The sequence below is a fragment of the Antechinus flavipes genome, chromosome 6 (genome assembly GCF_016432865.1).
Source record: "Antechinus flavipes isolate AdamAnt ecotype Samford, QLD, Australia chromosome 6, AdamAnt_v2, whole genome shotgun sequence".
Lineage (NCBI taxonomy): Eukaryota > Metazoa > Chordata > Mammalia > Dasyuromorphia > Dasyuridae > Antechinus > Antechinus flavipes.
In genome coordinates this window covers 243,654,108-243,677,962 of record NC_067403.1, presented here as the reverse complement: position 1 = coordinate 243,677,962, position 23,855 = coordinate 243,654,108, and the positions used below count along the sequence as shown (strand labels likewise).

General features: G+C 32.3%; 1 protein-coding gene across 6 annotated transcripts in view; it reads left to right on the top strand.

Moving 5' to 3' along the window:
• The window catches only part of NSUN3 (NOP2/Sun RNA methyltransferase 3), a 110,783-nt gene that overhangs the window by 8,249 nt on the left and 78,679 nt on the right, over positions 1 to 23,855 (top strand). For 5 of the 6 annotated variants that reach the window (XM_051964546.1, XM_051964549.1, XM_051964548.1 and 2 more), the window contains exons 3-5: positions 2,340 to 2,683; positions 10,355 to 10,509; positions 11,455 to 11,576. In XM_051964546.1, the coding sequence (XP_051820506.1) occupies positions 2,340 to 2,683; positions 10,355 to 10,509; positions 11,455 to 11,576 (621 nt within the window). Of the gene's footprint in view, positions 1 to 2,339; positions 2,684 to 10,354; positions 10,510 to 11,454; positions 11,577 to 11,988; positions 23,322 to 23,855 lie in introns of those variants that run through there. The other variant, XM_051964550.1, reaches the window with a different exon arrangement.

Sequence of the window (23,855 nt, the reverse complement as noted above, 5' to 3'; positions counted from 1 at the left end):
CAACATGACAAGCTGGAAACAGGAAAGCTGGTTAAATAGGAAAAGACTCAAGTCTTCATTGGATAGACTAAAAGGAAGTAATCATCAGTGACCAATGATCATCAATATTGTCTGCTTCTTGTGGGTCATGTCACTTCTTGTCACTGACCTAGGGTCTTGACCTTTAGAGACTTCTAAGCCTTGAGATCATGTGATTTCTTGCAACCTGGGCTCAAGACCTGATCTTCCAACTCTGTAGACTTCTGGAAATAGGATCTCATAGACTTCTTGATAAGTCTGAGAAAGCTTCACTTGTCTATCTCCCCAGAAACTGTGTTTTTGTAGCCATCTATATTGAACTTTTCCCTTTAAGAACTGAAAAAAGAGCTGGCTGTAGTCCCAATTCAATCTATGAATTTGAATGGAGTCAATTTTTCCTATGGAAACTTTTTGTAATCTTTTGGAAGAAAAGGAAGAATAACTCTTTGCTTTCAAAAAAGACTTCATTTTGTTTATTCTTTTCTTTTGAATCCTCCAATGAAACCTTTTGAAAAGGGAGCACATTTTTGAATCCTCATGGTTTTTGGAGGATTTGGTCTAGAGAGCCTTTTTTTCCCCCTTTTTTGAGAAGAGGAGATCAAAGTGATTTTTAAATTTTAATTTAAAAAGTTTTAATAATATTTAATTTCCCCAAAAACATGCAAAGACAATTTTCAACATTAATCTTTTTTTCCTTCCTCCTCTTCTCCGAATTCAACAAGAATTCCTATATGGGTTAAAGATGTGTATTTCTTCTACACATTTTCATATTTGTGGTGCTACACACACACACAAAAAAAATCAGATGAAAAGAAGAAACAACAAACAACAAAAAAGTGAAAATCCTATGCTTTCAGTCTCCATAGTTCTTTTTCTGGATGCAGATGGCATTTTCCATCACAAGTCTATTGAAATTTTCTTGAATTACCTCATTGTTGAAAAGAGCCAAGTCTGTCACTGTTGATCATTACATAATCTTGTTACTGTGTTTTCTTGGTTCATTTCACTGAGCATCATCAGTTCATGTAAGTCTTTCTAGGCTTTTCTGAAATCAGACTGTTCATCATTTCTTACAGAACATTACATTACATTCATATACCATAACTTATTCGACTGTTTTTCAACTGATGGGTATTCATTTAGGACCTTTTTTTTTTTTTTTTTTTTAAACAACTAAGGAAGTTTAAGAATTGGGGATGAGTCTTGAGGAGGAATTCTTTTCCCTGATGTTCACCTGATGTGAAGAGAGACTACTATTGCCTATATCAAGTTTCTTAATTGTGTAGTTAATGGCTAGGGTCTAGAACCAATTAAAAAATATAGCAGTGGACTAAAGTATACAAATCATTCATATTTTAAATAATCTGCTTGTGAATAATAAGGAACTGAATATGTTTTCCTCAAGGAGATTTTCTTCTGGAACTCCTTAAAGAAATAGCTTAAAGACATATTTCATCTTTTCCTTCTGGTTGAAAAATGAGAGCTGCTAAAGAACAAAACAAATGATGGTTTTATAACCTTAATTAAGTTATTGGGATATGGTAATTATTGTTAACATTTAGAAGTAAAATTAAATTGATTGACGTGAAAAAGCCCCTATAATGAAACTGAAGGCTTTTTGTTTTGTTTTTTACAAATTATGTAATTTATAGAATATGTTCCAGGCCATTTCTTAGGCATTTTTTTTAATTTTAATTTTAATATACATGTCAGAACATGAATTGTAAATTTTAGGGCCAAATAGAAACTAAAATGGTTTTCTAAAATTATCTGTCAATTTATAATCAAGATTTAATTCCCACTGATCATCTGCTATATTTCTCCTTTTGTCATTGAACTGAGAAAATACACAATTTAATACCAAACAAGACAGATCAAAATTAGGGAAATAAATATTATCATAAAAGGTCATAAAATTAATCCTTGTATTAAATGTAACTGAATTATTATTCATCCTTTATATTATATGAGCCACTGTTTCCTTTTATGGATGATGATAATTGTTAATAATATTGGAATCCCTCTACCATTTAATCTCTTTAAGAAAACATTAAATTCAGGTATACTCTGATACTAATAATAACTACCTATACTGCATTAGGATCAATCTTTAGCACTAAATCTGATTACTTATACAACATACTCTTGTGTGAGTTAGAGCTATATTATTCCTATTTAAATAGATGAAAAGTAATATAAAGACAAGTCAACTAGTTACTCAGAGAGCCACTAAGTAGAGATAAAACTTGAATTTTGACCGTTTTGAAAAATGATTTAAAAAATCAGTGTCTATAATGTTAATTTTTTTTTTCTATTTCTAGGGATATCTTAACATCTCCCACATGCTGGCAATATGCAGTCCTTCTTAATAGATTCAACTATCCTTTCCAAATGGAGAAGGATTTACAAGTAAAGAGATATCACACCCTTCTTCAAGGATATTTTCCCTACTATCCTAAATCACTGATGTGCTATGTTAGTAGAATTCCTGAACGAATACCTTCAGATAAATATCAAATTGGTAAAATTAAAGGATATTATCTTCTAAATGCTGCCTCCCTTCTCCCAGTGTTGGCTCTGGAATTGCAAAATGGGGAAAGAGTTTTGGATATGTGTGCCGCTCCTGGGGGCAAATCAATATCTCTTTTACAGTGTGCTGATCCAGGTAAATTGTTTTCTTTTTAGTATGCATTAAGTGAATGTGACATATTCAAAAGGTATTAAGGAGAAATTTGAATTGTAGAAAGCCTAATCCACTATGTAACAAAGTTATTTAAAATCCTCAGAACAAAGTGAATCTTTTGTTTTTTCCGTTTATGGAAATGAAAAACAGAAAGAAGGCTGTGTATTTGTATATAATATATACATAAATAATTTGCATGATATCTTAAATTATTGATGCAAATGTTAGTTAACTACACTTCAGAGTTTTTTATTAAAAAAAAAAAATGCAGTAGCCTCTGATAAATACCTTAGTATTGTTGACTTTCTGTATGATTAGAGAAATTACCTATTTGAAAAGTGGACATTTGTATGACAAGCATAGTGGAGATGAAGTAATAGTAATCTCTTTATTTATTTATTTGCACAGCAAAAAAAAAAAACAAAAAAAATTTTCCAACACCCTTGCAAAACCTTTTGTTCTAAATTTTCCCCTCCTTTCACCCACCCCTCTCCCCTAGCTGGCAGGTAGTCCAATACATGTTAAATATGTTGAAATAAATGCTTAATAGTATTTTATAAAAGGTATTTCTTTGATTGACTTTTGTGTTCATTAGTTTTTCGGTTTTTTTGACATCATTTTAATCTTTACTTATAAGTCTTGTGTTATTTTTTAATTTTAAAGGGAAATTTTAGTGTCAAAATGCAATTAGAGAAATTATTTTTGGAATAAGTAGTCATTTTATTACTCTTATTTTTAAAATATATTTTTATTGATATCTTTTGTTTTTACACTGCCTAAATTTCCCCTTTCTTTCCTTCTTCCAATCTTTTTATCCCTTCCTAGAGAATTTTTTTAAAGAAAAAAAAAAGAACACAAAGAGAAATAAATTTGTATAAGCCAGTCAATACTTGGGGAAAAAAATCTGACAATATATGCTATGTTACACATGTGTGGACTCTGCTACAAACAAGTGGAAGGGTCTTCATAATCTTTTTTGTGGGGGCCAAGCTTGTGCCTTGTTATTTTGCTTGTGGTATATATTATCTCCATTTATAATATTGTAGACATGAATATTATTTTTTTAAGATTCTGCTGGCTTTGCATTGCATCAGTATAGTTTTTTCATGCCTCTCATATTTAGAATATTTATCAGATAACACAATAGTATTTCATTCCATTCCATTCACCAATTGATGAGCATATGTTTCTAGTTCTTCCACAGAAAGTACTGTTTTAAATATTTTCTATATAATGCCTTTTATGTTTTTAATCAGTAGTTTTCTTTGAGTCTGGCTGTGGAATCTTTGGGCAAAGATATTTTACTCGTTTTCTTTCCATAATTTCAATTTGCTTTCCAGACTATTTATACTACTTCACAGTTCCATCCACAATGTAATAGCGTGCTTATCTTTCCACATTGATTATTCCTATCTTTTGTCATCTTTGGCGATTTTCTGGGTGTGAGGTGAAGCAACATAGTTGTTTTGTTTTGCATTATTTGGAACATTCTTTTATATAGTAGAAATTTTTTGTTTATAAATTTTTGTATAAATCTTTTATATTTAGAAATTCTTTTGAGAACTGTTTGTTCATAACCTTTGACTATTTACCTGATAGTCATGGCTTTGGGTTTTACATGTTTTTGTGGTCTGTATAACTTAGGTACACCATCCTTATATGTGAAATTTGATGGAGATATTTTTTTTTCTTTTTTAATATTCAACTGCTTCTCTTCTTATGCTAGGTATATTAATTTTATTTGTAAATGCCTTCCAGTGTCATGTAATCAAATTTATTTTTGTCAATTGTCTTTATTCCATGTTTGGTTACAATATCTCCTACTTATAGCTGTGAGATACATATAACCTCCTTCTCTTCTAATTTTTAATGGTATTAAAATTTTTAAGTATTCTTAATATCCAGGCTGTAATCTACTACTAAGAATTCTGTACAAAATTCATGTGGCTAGATCTTTACAATATGTCTAATGTAAGTAGAATTTTATTGTTGTTATTATTGGCTATAGATTTTTTAAGGTTCTAGAACTTGTTTTTTCCATATTAAGAGAAATAAACTATATGTTGACTTTGGTTCTTCAAGGAAAGGGACTTTTTTCCCTAAATGGTATATCTAGAAATATAAGTAAATGCATGTTTGTGAAGTCCAGACTTGCTCTCTGGAGGCATCAGAATCAGCCAGAGTCAGGATAAGCAAAAGTCCTTGGGGAGAAGTGAACAGAGATGGACAAAACTGCCAGGAGGAGTTTTGCCAAGGATCCTTCTTCATTCTAGAGTTCAGAATCTCCACACTTTTCTCCTCTTCCTCCTGAGGCCAAGTGAAGTTCTCTCACCTCTCTCACTCCATCTCCTAATTCTTCCCTACAATTCTCTTAACCCTAAACATTGAACTAGCATTAACTGTGAAAAGAGAAATTCCAGATATGCTAATAGAGTTATTGTCCAATAGGGAATTAGCCTTAAGTGCTCCGTTGCCTGATTCAAATGCACCTATTCAGAGTTTCAGCCCTTTACACATGTTTCTACTAAAAGGTCTAATCCCAAAATTAGTTTAGCTGAAGTGCTTGAATTTAGAATGCAAAATTGTATAAGCAAAACACAAATTGAGTTGTCATTGGATATATCACTCATTTATATACTAACTTTCTCAGTGCTGTAGCTTTCCCTTAAATTGAACCAAAGGCTTGTTAGTAGCTTTGAATGATTAAAAACTTTTTAGTTAAAATTGATCTTTAATGCAGATTTATCATCTTGCCACTATTGCCTAATAAAACATAGGTGTGTAATCTAATTTATTTGAAATATAATTGTCAGCTTAAGGTTATTTAGGACTAAAATGTGTACTGGTAGGTAGAATGACTTTTGTTCAGTATTTCAGCCTGTTATTTAATATCACTCACTAACAAAGTCTTAACAAAAACTGTAGTTTTAATGAAAAATCCTTCTGAATAGAATTCTGAGAAAGTGGCTGAGTAGGTCAGAAAATTCTAAGCACTCCAGATTTTCCCCACAAACAAAACAAAATTGTATCTTAAGGTGAATGTAGAGCTGTTAAAAAACAAATAGGAGTTTGAGAAGAACTGTGATCCTCCTGTAAATAGTAAGAGAAGATCTGAAGAAAGATTCCAGGAGTTAGGGTGAGGTTTTGGTTTTGGCCCCTGTGAAATGTAAACCCTTCCATAGGCTAATTCTTCTGAAACAGCAAAGCCCTAGGGCTAATTGGATTGAGAGATAGCCTTAACCCTAGCCACAGGAATTTTCATCTCTAAGACTGCTTGGAGAGTTGGGCATCTGAGTCCAGGAAGATTGAGGGAATGTCTGCTAATGAGGAAGGCCAAGCCCCAATATGGTCCTGGATGAGAAGGAACCAGCATTTGCTGGTGTTGGCAGAAGCAATGGGGCAGGATAGTTCCCCGGTGGAGGCCCTTAGAGGAGGTTAGAACTGTGGTTTTCAGTTTCCAGGCCAGAGGGAAGAACTGAAGGAATACTTAAGACCAGAAGCACCATCCTCCTATCACAGAAGTAGAAATGATTATGCAGTGGGACAAAGTTTCAATAGATAGACTAGACTGGTTTTTCAAAGGAAAGGGCTATATTGTCACAAAAGCAGAATGGAACCAAACAACATCTTTGTGATAAATACTTATGGAGCAAGGCTATGGTAATTTCCTCCAAAGTGGGAGGGAGAGAACTATCAAAACAAAATTTTGAAACATGTAGCATGACCCAAGCTCCCTACATCCTTTTACCAAGCCCACTGCACCTAACGATGGGCAATTGCATCCTGTTTTTCTGTTCTCTTTGGTCAATTGCCCACTTAGAAACTAACAAAAGTCATGTGATGGCTTATTTCAATTCCACTAACAAGCTCTTATTTAAAAAAAAAAATGAGTAGGCAAAAGAAAAGAACCAAACCAAAGATAGTTACTATGGGAATAAGGAAAAAACCGGGGTTCATTTTCAGTGGAAGACCCTGAAGTTGAAAAAAAAAAAAGCAAAAAAAAAGTCTCTCCTACCCCAAAGAGTAACATTAGTCACCTGCCCAAAAAGAATTCATAGAAATAATCAAAAAAGATTTTAAAAAATTAAATGAGATAGATTGAGGAAAATCTAAAAAAAACAAATTATGAAAAGAAAGTCAACCATCTACAAAAGGAGATCTAGACTCTTAAGAAAGAAAATGGCTTTTTGAAAATTAGAATTGAGCAAGGGGAAGTCAGTGAAGTTTTAAGAGGCCAAGAAATAAAACAAAATATAAAGAAAAATTAGAAGAGAATATGAGACATAAGAAAAAATGACAAATCTGGAAAAGAGATCAAGAAGAGAAAACATAAAAATAGTTGGACTACCTTAAAACTTTCATCAAAAAAAGTATCGTGATATAGTAATACAAGAAATAATTAAAGAAAATTATCCTGAAGTGTTAGAAAAAGAAGAAAATAGAAATAGAAAAAAAAATCCACCACTTGAAAGAGATTTTAGAAGGAAACATACAGGAACATCATTGCTAAATTTCCCCAGATCAAGGAGACAAGTTTTACATGCAACAAGAAAAATAAAATTCAAATATGGCAGAGCCACAATTAATATCACACAAGACTTAAAAATGGCTACATTAAGACTATAGGAAAGATTGGTGTAGAGCTGAGGATGATGTGATTTTAAAAAGCAAATCGTGTAGGAAAAGATTAAAAAAAAAAAAGACAGGAACTGATACAGAGGAATTAGAAGGGAAAGGAGGACTGGTAGTTTTGGAATACTGCTATCATAAGGAATGGATTAAAGAGGTAGAATAATATATGCATGCATACATCTAAAAGGATGATTTCTAAATTTATAAAGAAATAAGGTGGGAGGAGCAGGATAAGGGAAGGCACAAAAGGAGGGAAAGAAGAGAGAATAAGAGAGGAATGGTGAGGTATGTTAAGTAATAGCAAAGTGGTGGCTAGAAGTAAAGGAGTCAGTAGAGATAGAAAATAAGAGATACACAAATATAATAACAATGATCAGGAGAACTTATGTTTTAAAAAACAGGACTACTCATTAATCTCAAAGGTAAAGCTAAAATAGATTTAATCAAAAAGGAAAAATATGGAAACTACATATACCAGCCATATTAATATTCTTTTAGACTTTATAATAACTAGGTAATATAAAGTGGGTATAGTGATATAGGAAATGATGAGCTGGTAAATTTAGAAAAATAAAGAAAAAGTTGGATTTATGAAAGATGATATCCACTTTCAGAAAGAACAAACAAGCCTAGTATGGCCTCACATAAATGTATAGGAATGTGTATGATTATAGATATCTATGTGTACATATGTGTGTAAATGTATTCATGATTAATTGTAACTGTCTTGAGGTAGGTGGGGGAGGGGAGAAAAGAATAAAATAAATGTGCAACAAAAAACAAAAGAAAACGCTACAAAGAAAAGATGGACAGCTTTGAACAGTGTGTAGCATGTATCATCTACACTTTCTTGAAATGGAAATTGGTCTCATTTTGTGTGTTTATTGTGTCTCATTCTGCTGTGCACATGAAACTTTTTCTTTTTTTCTGTTTTTCTCATTTTCCCATTTTGAAATGAATAACAAAAAGAAAAATGCTTCTGATCTTCAATTCTAGTAATTTATCAACTATATTACTATGTTTTTCAAGTAAATAACTTGTTTAAACATAATCTGCATGTTTAAAGTTGAAGAGCGAGAAAAACCAACTTGGTGTTAAGGGAATGTGTGGAGAGAGATCAATCATTCAACAATTGTTTAATTATGTGACATATACTCAGATAGGTTTAGTAATAATTCTTTAGGAATTCAGAGCTCTTGATAGGTTTCTGTCTCCCAAAGATCAGATTGAGTAAAGATAAAGAGGGATGCACATAGTTTTGTTTCTTTTTGGTACTTTCCTTTTGCTCTTTTCACAATAAGATGATCTGTGTGAAGTTGTTGCAAATGCCTGGAAGATTCTAACATTTTTGTTTACTTTTGTAAGTATATGACTAAAGCAAAGATGAAGCCAAAAGACTATTTTAAATTCTAACCTCACTTGCAAAAGAAGTTTTAACTTACTCAGAAACTGGAGAAACTTGCCATCTTTTTAATAATACTTTTATATATAATTAATAATAATAATTTATAATAAATAATATGACAATGGGTAGCAATGATACTCTTTCCTATTTCAGTACTTAGTCAGTAGATCCATAATCTGAGTGATAGTGATTCTGCCTTCCATTGATGTAGGGGCAGTATCCATGCTTTTGTTTTTAACTTTTTTTGCCTTTTTTTTGAATTTGACAATCCTTTCTTCTTCTTTTTTTTTTTTTTCCCACACTAGTTATTTTTCCTTAAACAGTTTTAAATATTGAACTTTTCCTTATAACTCAGAAAACCACTTAGGAAAGCTCAAATGATATAGCAGCTACATTTGATATAGCACAACCTGAGAACACATGCTTAAGACCCCTAAGAGGAGAAGGAATTGTGTTTTATAATCAGTTCTCCAAGAATGTAGCCATCCTACTTCATCAAAGTTTGCTTTTAGTGTTATCTTTTGCACTGCAAAAAAGAGAGACATTTGAGGATTTGTTTGAGAAGGAAAAAAGTGTATACTTTTGTTTTGTGCACATTATATATTTTGATTCTTTGCTTCTGGTTTCTTTACTTTGCATAATTCTTTCCATTTTTCAGTGAATTCCTCATTTATATTTCTTATAGTGCAATAATATTGTATTACATTCATATATATTATTTGTTTGTCCTTTTCAAATTAAAATATCCATTTTGTTCCTGGATTTTCCTACCATATAGAACTATTTTCCCTATTTCATTCATTTAAAACTTAAAAAAAAAAATTCCTCCATCTCCCTGCTATTTGTGCTTGAAGGGTGGGAACAATTGGATGACTTCTCACATGATTTTGACATTTTCTAGAATTATTGATCACTAGCTATACCCATCTTCTCACAGACCCTTCAAAATTAAATTTATCCATTTTAAATTTGAGATTTATTTTTCATTATCATTCAGGTTATAATTATTAATTTATATTTCTTACAATGTGGCATTACTTCATTATAGTCACATCCTAGAGTTTATTATCCAGTTAACAGTTACCCACTTTGCTTCCATTTCTTTTCTAGAACAAAAAGTGTTCCTGTGAATTTCTCTTCTTCATTCTCTCTTCTTTCTTCTTTCTCCTCCTTCCTCTTCCCTTCCCTTCTCTTCCCATCTCCTCTTCCTCCTCCTCTCTCTCCACACATACACACACACACACACACACACACACACACACACACACACACATTACACACACATATACATATGATATTTCTGTTTTTTATTTTCTTGGTCTATATGCCTTGCAGTAATATCATCAGGGTCAAAAAGTATTGACTGTTTACTCATTTTTCCTCCAGTAATAACAATTTGTTTTTCTGAATATTTTCAGTTCACAGCTTTATTAATAATGTAATCAGTTTGTGGCATTTTTATGCAAAGAAAGGTCATAAATGTTAACAATGAAACCTTTTGGTATGTTAAACTCTATAATTATAATACTATATTTAATACTTGAATAACAAAGTTAAAAGTTTCAGCAATTATAAATAATATCATGGTTTGAAAACTTTGTTTTAAAAAATTTTAGGTTATTTTCACTGTAATGAGTATGATAATCTGAGATCAAGATGGTTGAAGCGGACACTAGAATCCTTCATCCCACAACCCATGACAAACATAATAAAAGTGACGGAATTGGATGGCAGACAGATAGGACATATTCATCCTGAAATGTTTGACAAGGTAATAATTTTGGACAAACTGATTCCATATATCGCTACTTTCCCCCTTCTGTTTAAATATCCTATATACATGCATACGCACACCCCCACATATAGTCTTGCCTTTTTTAATGCCTTAAAAATTTTTAATAAAATGAAAATAGACATATCTTCATTTGGAATATTTTCATTTTTATGTTAGTCTTTAATAGTCCACTTGGCTTAAAGTATTTGATAACATCTGGTTTCAGAAATTAAAGGTCCTTTTTATGTTTTCAATACAACTTAAAAGGTACTTTGAAAGAATACACACAAGCATGCATGTATGCACACTCATAGGCATATGTGTATATTGGGAGGGTACACATCTCTAATTCTGTTAACAGGGAGACTGACTCCAAGGACTACTGTTGAGCTCAGGAGTGATGAGGCCACCAAATTTCCCAGATAATAAATTGACTCAGATCAGAACTGGAGATGGCAAAGTGAGTTCCCCTGCCAGTCAGTAATGGGATTGGACCCCTGGGAAACCCCTATAATTCCATGTAGGAGATCTAGTCTTTCAAAAAGAAAAAAAAGTATACTATTGTTTTAATTCAGTATTATTTTATAGTAATAGATAATGATAAAGGAAGATTAAAAGGACTTCAAGAGACTGAAATAGAAATGCATAATCAGCAAATAAAATACTTAAAAAGCAGGAATAAAGTAACAATATTTTTTAAATGAAGGCTTTTATGTACTGTTTTTTTTTTTTTAGGAAAAGGAATGGCAAATCTTATTAGTAATCTTTTTCAAGGATCTCCACACCTTTGTCATATGTGTAAATGCTTCCAAAAAAGCATATGGTGTTTATCATACCTTGTGTTTCCATAGCACTTAAAAGTTTATAAAGTGCCTTACATATATCATTTCAGGTTTTGTCATATAATTTTGTTTTATCTTTTGTCTTTTTTTTTCCCTCTAGATATTGGTTGATGCTCCATGTTCAAATGATCGAAGTTGGCTGATCTCTTCTGATACCCAGATGGCATCCTATAGGTTAAATCAAAGGAAGGAATTGCCTATTATACAGATAAAACTACTAAGGTAAGAAATAGGAAGACAGATATTTAAAACGTGACTATTATCACTTCAACTAGTATATGTCAAAAATTGGCTCTGGTCAGCCTGCTGACCAGAAGTGTTAAACATGCTTTTCATTTATAAGTATGGCCTAATCCATATATTGAATTATTGTTTTATACACACACACACACACACACACACACACAGAGTTAAATATAGTTATATTGAAATATAACTAGGAAATATTTAACAAATTAAATAATACCAGATAGTACCAGAACATGAAAGAGATAATTCATTTGGATCCCTACTCTATTCTGATCAATTTGATAGAATTATATCAAATATAGAACTGCAGGTTCTACGTTCACTTGCTTAAACTATAGAAAGTCAGCTAAAGGTCCTCTCCACTCTTGTTTTGCCTTGTCTTTAGGACCAACCCCAGTGTGGCAGAGATGACAACTACATGGAAAGTCTTCCTAGATATTTTTGTTACTTCAGACCAGTCACTTGTTCAAAAAGATCAGATGACCATCTTATGACAACTTAGATCACTGATAGCTTCTACCATTTCCTCCTGCCCAAATTAAAGAAAAATCTGTCCAACTTAGGTGGAGATATTCCTTACTACACTCAACTTGTGACCCTGCTGACATATTATTTATATAGCTTATATATCACATGTCAATTGATGGTATTATTCTGTATTTGCTCTAGCTGTTCTACAGTGACTAGACATCTAGCCCTATAAAAATAGGGACTTGGAGGAGGTATCTTCTCAGATTGTGAGGGAGATCTGAGGTTCACTTTAATAGAGGGAACCATGGAACTTTAATAAAATGCCATTGGCTCTCATCTATGCCTCAGTCTCTCTTATTGTAGGTGGAATAATTTTAATCTCCACAATTATAGATAATTTTGATATATGGCTAACCCAGGGATCTTTAAATATAATTTAGTGATCTTGTTTCTCTTTGAGTTTGATACTACTACTCCAGACACACTTCGAGAATTGTTTTTGTTTACCACTTGGGCATGTTTCAACTGATGACAGTTTGGCATATCATGAAGATTTTCTTTTGGATATCAAATACCTAGTAGTCAGGGACTTTATTTTGCTGTGAGCATTTGGAGGTGGGGGAGGGGGGGATGGCACGTGATTATAAAAAAATATATTTTTTTATTTTATTGTGTGGTTAGGTAATTTGAGGATATCAGTTATTAAAAATTAGATAGGTTAGTCACATTGTCTCATATGACTCAGTTAAAATTAACTAGGTTTGAGTTATTTGCTTAGTGTCTTCTAGGTTTCCTGTTTTATTTCTCTCCTGCCATGGATTCAGTCCTTCAGTTTCTTTTCACCTTTGTTGCTGATTTCCTCATATTTTCATCTAAGGTCTGAGGTATTCATCTTAGCTCCCTTAACAAATCATTATCCTAGACCCTGAATACTCCCCAGTTTTGGATAGCCCCTTCTTTCTTCTCCACCAAACTCCAGTTTGATCATATCTCTGGAGTTTGTTGCCAGAATTTCTCTAAACTGGCTTCTCTTTTTCTTGGCACATGGCATCCTAATCAATTCTCCTTAACTACCCTAATTTTTAGCTTTTTTCATCTGTTTTCTCCTGAGGTTTCTCTTTGACCCTCCATGTTCTTTTAAATATATTTGTATGGGTATATGTCCATATACATATACCTGCACATTTTTCCTCAAATATGTGTAAAAGGATTTTTTAGCAGTTTTTCTAATTTTGAGTTCAAATTTTCTCTCTCCCTCCTTCACCACTCCCTGAAAATGGTAAGCAATTTGATTTAGTATACATGTTATACATGTTTAAGCATGTAAAACATGTTACCATATTAGTTATGTTGTAAAAGAAGACAGGCCCAAAGTGGGGGAGCAAAAAGCACTAATAAAAATACATAAGGTGAAAAATAAGATGCTTTGATCTGCATCCAGATTCCAGTAGTTCTTTCTTTGGAGGTGAGTGGTGGCATTTTTCATTTTGAGTATTTTAGAATTGTCTTGGATCATTGTATTGATGAGAATAACTTAAGTTGTTCACAGTAGATCATCATATATTATTGCTGTTACTGTGAATAGTGTTCTCGTGGTTCTGTTCAGTTCACTTTGCATCAGTTTATAAAGATCTTTCTAGGTTTTTCTAAAATTAGCCTGATTATCATTTCTTATAGCTCAGTAATATTCCATTACAATTCTTTGCCACAACTTGTTCAACCATTCCCAAAATTGATGGGCATCCACCAATTTCCAATTTTTTCTCAGTACAAAAAGAGCTGCTTTAAATATTTTGTACAAATTAATTCTTATTTCCTGCCCACTTCCCCTCCCCTCCTTTTTTTTTTAATCTCTCTGGCATATAGACCCAGGAGTGGTATTGCTAGATAAAAAGATATGCAAAGTTCGATTGTTCTTTAGGCATAATTCCATGTTGCTCTTCAGAATGGTTAGACCTGTTCACAACTCCACCAAGAATGCATTAGTATTTCAGTTTTCCCACATCCCTCTTAACATTTTCCTTTTCAGTTATAATTGCCAATCTAATAGTTGTGAGGTGGTACCTCAGAGTTTGCATTTGTCTAATCAATAGTAATTTAGAGCATTTTTTACATGACTATTAGATAGCTTTGATTTCTTCATCTGAAAACTTCTACCTTGTATCCTTTGATCCTTTATCAATTGAGTGATGTTAGAATCCTTACAAAGTGTTAAGTCATTAGAATTGATAGAGACAATAATTATCTAATTTAGCATGGTTCAGTATGATTGATCTAATCCTACGAGGAGGTGTTATGGGCCAGAACTTGAAACAAGGTACTAAGTGGAATTGATGGAAGCAATGCTTATGTGCTTGGGGTTTGCATCTTTAAAAGTTTACACATTAGAGCTCACACATTGGAATTCACAAGTATGGAAGATACACAAAGTTAACTTTGTAACTTTGTGAATTCACACCTCCCATAATCCCACTCTTGGAGGAGGAGTCAACCTTTTACACCAAGCATAAAAAGAGCTTCAGTGAGTCAGTCAGAGTCAGTTCAGAAGAAGCCACCAGTCGGAGTTGAGCTAGAGCCAGAAGTCACTTCGGAAGATTGACAGAGTGAGAGTTCAGTTTGGGAGATTGAGAAGCTAATCTGCAGTTGGACAGAACCAAGATTCAGAGAAAGACTGAAGCTAGCAACAAGAGCTCTTGGAACCAAGGAGTGAGATAGGCCTCTAAGAAAGTTACCCAGGCCCAAGGAAAGAGATAAGACTTGGAAGGAGAAAATAAACATTTGGATTTTATCAGCTGGTTGTATTTGAAGTGATTATTACTCTGAACTGAAACTAAGGCTGCCTCCAGAAATCTCCCCAAGAAACCTGCTCCACAAAGAACCATCATATTATAAAAAAGAAGTAATGAGTTGTATTGTTCCAAATTTGAATTCATTCTATATTTATTTGAGAAATGAAACCTTTTATCAATGATACTTGGAAAAATTGCCTCCCAGCTTTGTGCTTTCCTTCTAATTTGGTTGCATTGCTTTTGTTTCTGCAAAAGATTTTTGTTTAATGTGATTAAAATTGTCCATTTTACATCTAGTAATGCTCTCTATCTCTTGTTTGATCATAAAGCCTAGATGTGTTGAGGGACAGGTCAATTCTCTGAGAGCCTCCATAGCTGTGGATCATAACATCTGAAGGAGTTGCAGGGGTAGCCTTTGCTGACGCAGGTGTTGCAGACTGAGAATGAGATAAATTGGAGACAGGGAAGAGGAGAGAGAGGTCAGACAATGCAATGGCCTTTAGAACAGAAACTGCCTCTCAGTCTCCTTGTGTCATCCTTTCACAAGAGGAGATCCATTCTGGGTTGGATCTCTAACAGCCACTGTCAGGTGGCTCCCATATATTCCAACAACTCTCCTGTGTATTCCAATATAGATGTGACAGGTAAATTATTCCTTGCTCTCCTAATGTGCTTATGGTATCACCCTTTATGTTTAAATCGTGTATCTATTTTGACTTGCTAGATGGTGTAAGATATTGGTGTGTAGTTTCTGTCATAGTTTTCTAGTTTTCCCAGAAGTAAAAACTTCTTGATTTGACAAAATCAAATACTAAATTGCAGTGGTCATATACTTTTGTGTCCTGTGTATCTAATCTACTCCACTTACTCCATTCTATTTCTTAGCCAGTACCAGATAGTTTTGATAATTATTACTTTATAATACAGTTTGAGATGTGCTATGACTGGACTACATTTGTTTTCATCAGTTCCCTTGATATTCTTACCTTTTTTTTTCCCAGATAAGTTTTGTTACGATTTTTTGAAGCTCTATAAAATAATGTTGTGGTAGTTCAATTGGCATGCCACTGAATAGGTGAATTAATTTAAGTAGAATTGTCATTTTTATTATATTAGTTGACAATATTTTCTCAATATTTTAGATCTGACTTTATTTGTGAAAAGTGTTTTTTATTATATGTATTGATATAATTCCTTTGTTTATCTTGGCAGGTAGACTCCCAAGTATTTTATGTTGTCTACAGTTACTTTAAAAAAAATTTCTCTTTCTATCTTTTGCTGCTTGGACTTTGTTGGTAAGATATAGAAATGCTGGTAAGATATAGAGAAATGTGGGCTTATTTTATATTTGCAACATCATATCATTTTCAAAGTGATAGCTTTGTTTCCTAATTGCCTGTTCTAATTCCTTTAATTTCTTTTTCTTCTTTTTTTACCATAGCTAATATTTATTGTACAATATTGAATAATAGAGATGATAATGAGAATCACTTCTTCACCCTAAATCTTCCTGTGAAGTTTTCTAGCATATCTCCATTATACATAGTGCTTTCGGATAGTTTTAGATAAATACTACTCATTTTAAGGAAAGCTCCTTTTTTCCTGTGCTTTCAAATTTTTTAAATAGCAATTTGTGTTATATTTTGTCCAAAACTTTTTTTGCATTTATTAAGATAATCATATATTTCTGTTGATTTTGTTATTGATATAGTCAATTATACTGATATTTTTCCTAATACCAGCCCTGGTATAAATACAGGTACAAATTCTAATATGGTCCTAGTTTATGATCCTGGTAATACATTGTTATAATTTCCCTGTTAACATTTTATTAAAATTTTTTCATCATTATTTATTAGGGAAACAGTTTTCTGTTTTGGTTCTTTCTGGTTTAGTTATTAACACCACAATTGCTTATAAAAGGAATTTGGTGAGAATCCTTCTTTTCCTACTTTCCCAAATAGTTTGTATAATATAGGAATTAATTGTTCTTTAAATGTTTGGTGCAGTTCACTGAAATCATCAGATCTTGAGGATTTTTTGATCATGACATTGATTTGTGACTACTCTCTTTAGAAATCTTGCATTCTATTCAAAGGAATTCACCCCAGTCCATGCAATGGACATTGAACAGTGGTGGGGTAAGAATTCCACCTGATAAAATGATCTTGTTGAGTTGAATTTTTTTGGCAAGGCCAGAATGACCTTGATTTGAGGGGAAGTGGACCCTCCCAAAAAAGATTAATAACATTAATAAGAAAATAGTTTTCTCACATTTAATATTTATGCCTTTCTGCATTTGATTGTAAGGTTCTTAGGCTCTAAAAAATACATGCTCAGTATTTTTCTTGGTGGCATGTACCACTGAGAAAAAAGGTGTATTCCTGTCTATTCTCATTTAGTTTTCTTTAAAAGTGTTTCATATCTAACTTTTCTAAAATTCTATTTACTTCCTTAATTTTTTCTTATTTATTTTGTGTTTGGAGTTATCTAGTTCTGAGAGAGGAAAGATGACATCCCCGTTATTAGAATTTTACTGTCTATTCTTGAAACTCAGTTAACTTATCCTTTAGAAATTTAGATGCATTTGATACTTGATTTTCTAAGATATCTTTTCGCAGTATGTGGTTTTCTTCCTTAATTCCATTTATTTTAAATATAGTTTTGCTTTTGTTTTATCTGACGTGATGATTGCAACCCTAGGTTTTTTTTGTTTTGTTTTGTTTTGGGGGGGGGGGGCGGGGCAGGGAATGGTTGTTTTTTAATAGTAATTAAAATATAATAGATTCTGCTCCAGCCCCTATTTTTACTTAGTATGTGTCTCTTGTTTCTCATAAAAAAACACATTGTAGGATTCTAGTTTTTAATTAATTCACTCTGTGATCTGCTACTATTTTATGGGTGAGTTCATCCCATTTATATTGACAGTTGTGATGTCTGTATCCAACTGAGTGTATGTTACTCCCTCAAAGCCAAATTCAATGAGAGTAAGGTTTAAGTGATGGTTTTTCCCTTCATTTTTCCCCCTCCACAGTAATAAATTTTTATGTCTTTTCATGTGAGACTGTTTAACCCATTCTATCTGTCCCTACCTTCTTCCCTGATGCAATCATTTCTTACCCTTTAATTTTTTTATGTCATTCCATTAAGTCAACTTAGATCCACATCTTCTGTGTATCCTTCTAACTGCCTTAATAGAGATACAGTTCTTAAGAGTTATCTTATCTTCCCATGTAGGAATGTAAACAATTTAATTTTATTGAAAACTTGTATTCTCTTTCCTGGTTACCTTTATATTTCTCTTGAGTCTTTTTTTTTTTTTTTGAAAATTGAATTTTCGGTTTAGCTCTGGTCTTTTCATTAGGACTGCTTGAAAGTCCTCTATTTCATTGAATGGGTTAATTTTCCCCCTGAAAGATTATGCTTAATTTTGCTAGGTAAGTAATTCTTGAGTAATCCATGTTCCTTTGTCTTTTGGAATATCATATTCCAAACACACTCTGATCCTTTAATAAATCCTATGTATTCCTGAGTATAGCCCCTTAGTATTTGAATTGCTTTTTTCCTGGCTTTTTACAGTATTTTCTACTTGACCTCAGAGTTCTGGAATTTGGCTATAATATTCCTCGGAGTTTATTTGGGAATCTCTTTCAGGAGGTGGTTGGTGGATTGTTTCAGGTACTATTTTATTATCTGCTTCTAGGATAACAGCATTTTTCCTTAAAAATAATAATGTCCAAGCTCTTCTTAAATACATATTGGCTTTTAGATAGTCCAGTAATTATTTTTTTTCCCCAAAAGTATTTTATTTTTTTTAAATACATGTAAAGATAGTTTTCAACTTTCATTTTTGTAAGATAATGTGTGCAAATTTTTTTCTCCTTCCTTTCTTTTCCTTTCCTCAAGATAGCTGGCAACCTGAATAAAGGTCATATACATACAATACTTTAAAACATATTTCCAGATTTATCTTGTGCAAGAAAAATCAGAACAAAAGAGAAAAATCCACAAGAAAGAAAAAGCAAACAAAGAAAAATAAAAGATGAAACACTATACTTCAATTCACATTGTCTCCATAGTTCTCTCTCTGAATGCGGATGATATTTTCTATCTAAGACTATCAGGATTGTCTTGTAGTCCAGTAATTCTTAAATTCTCTCTCCTGGATCTACTCCAGGTCAGTTGTTTTCCTCATGATATATCACAATTTTTTCCTTCTTTTTTCTTCAATTTTTCATTCTTTTGATTTTGATTGATTCCATATTTTTCATTTGATTTTCATTTTTTCTTCAATTTCTTCATTTTTTTCTTCGATGTTTTCATTCTTTTGATTTTGTTTGATTCCATATCATCTCATAGAGTCATTAGTTTCCATTTCCCCAATTCTGATTTTTAAGAAATTATTTTCTTCATTTAATTTCTGTACCTTTTTTTTTCTTTCCATTTATGCACTTCTACTTTTTGAGAAATTGCTGTCTTCAGTGAATTTTTTACATCTTTCTTGGATTTTTTGTGCCTCCTTTACTAAAGTGAGGTTGTGGTTGACTTCTGGTGGTGGGGGGGGAGGGTCATAATTCTCTTGCATAACTTCCTCCCTCCCCCAGTTTTTCTTCTACTTCTTATTTGATTTCAAAAATCTTTTTTTTGAGCTCTTCCAGAAATTTTTTGAGGGTCTGCAACCAATTCATATTTATTTTGGAGGCTTGGAATGTAGGCTTTTTGACAGTGTTGCCTTCTTCTAATTTTGTGTTTTGATCTTTTCTGTTACCATGGAGGCTTTCCATAGTTAAGTCTTTTGTTTACTTTGTATTTTTTAAGGAGGGAATGGGAGTGCTGGGGACTTATTTTTCAATCTATTTCTTGGAATATGGGCAGGGGGTAGGGGAAAAGTGGTGGAACTGCCCAAGCTTCTTGAGCCTAAGCCATGGGCCTGGCCCCTGGATTGCTACCTTGGTGGTCAGAGGCTTCATAGCTGATTTTCTGTGCCAAGACCATAGCGTCATTTGTTGACCTGTGCCAGGCTTAGGCATTTCCCCATCGGCTTGCCCAGATACTACTTGCACTATGCTACTTTCTTTTACCTAGGAGAGACAGACCTTTGTGGAGTTCCCTATAATTTGTCTTGGACTGGAAAATTGTTTCACCCATTGTTTTATGGATTCTGCCACTCAAAATTCATTTTTAGATGTTAAAATTATTTAAAGTTGTTTGAAGAAAATTTGGGAGAATTCAAGCCAGTCCCAGACTTTTTTCTGTATCATTTTAGCTCCTTCCCTCCCTCTGTGTTCTTTCAAAACTGTACTTAGATATACCCTTCCAGAACTTCCAAATACATAGCCTTTGTCATTCTTAAGGCTTCACCTTTGTAGGTACTCATTTTTTGGCTGTTATCTTTCTCCTGAAATCTAACTAAAATTAACTTAAAATGATTATTAATACATATGTGATTTTGATGGGGCACTGAAATTTTTACTTTGATAGTAATTATATATTATGTATGCAATATTTGGCTGCCTTTAATTCATCCTTATGCATCTTATTGAGAAGTAGTATTTTTCATGTTTTGTTGATCAGAAATTCAATCCAATATATAAAGTTACTAGCTCTATAGTTTTCTCCTCCTCCAAAAAGTAACTGAAGTGCATATTCTAGATTACCTTATTAGGAAGAGAAATATAGGATTCGCTATTATTCCTTGAACTCTGCATCTTATTATTATTTTTTTTTACATTTCTGTATTAAAATATTATAGAACTTTAGTGTAACATGTTTTTGTTGTTACAGATTTTTTTTTTATAAACCACTGACTGAATCATCTTATCTGAAATAATAGTTGATACTTTGAAAATTTGATATCCTCTAAAGAACTATTAAGTCTTTTTTTGTAATACTAGAATTATAGGAAGGAGCTGCATTTAAAAACTTTACTTGGGAAAGGAATCTTTAGGCTTCACCAGACTGCCAGAGGAGTCCATGACACCAAAAAAGTTAAGAATCCCTGATCTAAGTTGTTTATAGTTATTGAAAAAGTTGTAATTTTTAAAAATACTGTATATGTCATACTTAAATAGATCATAAATCCACATTCAAGTTTAGAGTTACAAACTCTTTGAATGTTCCTTTTCTAAATAGCATCATGATTATAGTGGCACAAGTGCTTGTTTACCACTTACTAAGTGTGTGACCTCGGAAAAATTGTTTTCTCTAGGCCTTAGCTTTTTTACTGTGAAATAAGGGGATTGTACTAGATGACTTCTAAGGTCTTTTATATGTATATGATCTTCCTCAGTCACCAGTGATTAACCTCAATGGAATAGCTCCCTAAAGTGCAAACCTAAGAATATATATTTTCTCATAATATAATGGAGGAAAGAATAAGCATTTGTATAATGCTTGCCAAGCACTGTGTTGCATCTTTTCCAAATATTATATCATTTGCTTCTCATAATATACCTGTGAAGTACAACTGGGAAAACTGAAGTAGATTGGAGCTAAGTGATTTGCCTAAAGTCATACTGCTAGTAAGTATCTAAAGCTGGGTTGGAACTCAGGTTTTCCTGATGTTCGACTGAATATTCTATTCATTGTATTGTTGAAGAATTTTTCACTTTGAGTTCAAGGGATCATGAAGACAGCATATATATATCCCAAAATAAGGGCTTAATATTGAGTGTTATTTATAATACTCAGTTATTTATCAGTTTATCAGTTAACCATAATAATAATAATCAGAACATTAGACTTTTCTATTGTATTTATAAAACTGCTACAGATAAAATTGTTACTTTTATTGTGCCAGAAGCCATTTTTGAAAAATGAGAGGGTTGAAAAAATGGAATAATAGATGATCATTATTATTCTGTATGTGGAATGTTGTTGAAATTTTGTGCAATGTGGGAAACCTTTATTGTCAGTGGTAATGTTGAGATTCAGAAGGAGACCCCAAAAGGTTTGGGTTGCAGACCAGTGACATGAGGCATCTCAAAAAAAAACAAAAAAAAAAACTGGGGCTTGAACCCATCTTCAAATCAAGGCCCCAAATTTATTATAATTATAACATCAATTGAAGTGGGCCAGTTTTCAAAAGGATTTAGCAAAGAAGCTGGAGCAAGAGAATAAATTTATAGGAAAAGACAGATCCAGTTCTTCATATCATTGATATGTTAAATAGAGACACATTGGTTATGGACAAAACTAAAATTAGATAGAAATTTCAGAGTCTTTTGGTATTACTAATTCATTGTTGGTGGAATATGCCCAAAGGAATTATTAAACTACCCTTTGGCCCAGCAATACCACTAGTTGGCCTATTTCCAGAAATAATTAGGGAAAAAGGAAAAGATTCTATATGTTCTAAAATGTTTTTAGCAGCTGTTATTATGATGGCAAAGAACTAGAAATTACAGAGATGCCTATCAACTGGGGAATGGCTGAAGAAGCTGTGGTATATGATTTTGATGGAATACAGTAGTATTTTTATAAGAATTATATGCTATAAGAATTGATGAGCTCAATAATCTTAGAAAAATCTGGAAGAATTTGCACAAAATAATGAAGAGTAAAAAGAGCAGAACTAAGAGAACATTGTATACAGTAACAGCAAAATTGGTTAAAAATGACTTTGAGAGGAATGGTTGGTATGCACTTCAATATATGGTTTAGAAGTGGGATTGAGGAGTACTCTGGTTTGTACCTCACTATTTGTCTCAGAAACCCTCTTATTACTGACCAACAGATTGTTATCTGGCAATCAGCAATATTTGTAGGACTATACTATAATATTCCTAAAGCCAGGAAACTTTAGGATCATTGATAAATAGATTATTAGAACAGTAGCGCTCTAAAATATGGGGTCTCAGGATGACTGCTATATTTCTCTTAGAAGCTGCACCCTATCAGGAAAACAAAATCATTTTCCAAAATAGCCTGAATGAGTAGGGATTTTTGTCAAACTGTATGGAACATATCAGTACTCTGTGAATATCTGACATAATGTATTATCTCAGTACTCTTCAAATATGAGAGGAAATTGAGGGAAAAAATTGTTAATGATGTAAAATTTTATATTCTTCAAGATCTTTTATAGGAGTGGTACAAAGAAATCTTACATGATTTTAAATGAAAAAGACAGAAACAAAATACAAGTGTCTTACTGCAGCAATGCTTCATGTCACCCATTTCATTAGAAGAAATTAACCACATTTAAAACACTGATCCTTCTGTTTTTCTCTTTTCTATATTTCACAAATAAAAAGATTATTTTGTGAATTTTTGGAAGAGGAAAATGTGGTAAATTTGTAAAAATGTGCCTATTAAGTAGAATGTTCTTTAAGCAAGAATCATGTTTAAATATTAACTTTTTTTTAGAAATCAGAATTTCTTTTTAAAGTCGTTTTTATTAAGTACTTGATAACCATAATAAAAACAATTAAATAAATATGCAAAATATGAAGCAAAATCTTATTCATCATTTTCAATTCTTTAATATAGAAGAACCAAATCAAGAAATGACAAATAAAGTTAATATTTTTATTTTCTGTTTCCTTCTGGGTTTTGCTGAGATTCTTTCCTTGAAATCACTTTTCCTTCTTTCTTTTCTTTTAAAAAATATGTAGTTAAAAATCAGTGTATATAGAATCATGAATGATAAGGTCTGGGAGTAGCTAGAAAGATTGGAAATAAATTGCTAAAAAAGCCAAAAAACCTGAGGAAAGACTAGGAATGAAATGAAGGTAAAACAAACTGCAATAGAGGAAGTTAAAAAAAAAAAAAATCCTTTCCTCGATTCTCAAATCTGATTGAGAAGGAATCTTCTGAAAGAAGAAAAGAAATCCAACATAGAGAGTTAAAGAGTTGGGAGAAAAGGCATATTAAAAAAATATATATGAGAGGCAAGAAGCCTCCTAATTAATAATTGGCTAAAATATTAATTTTATTTTAGTAAATATCTAGTAATAATACAAATAATCCTATTGGATGCTAAATCATATTA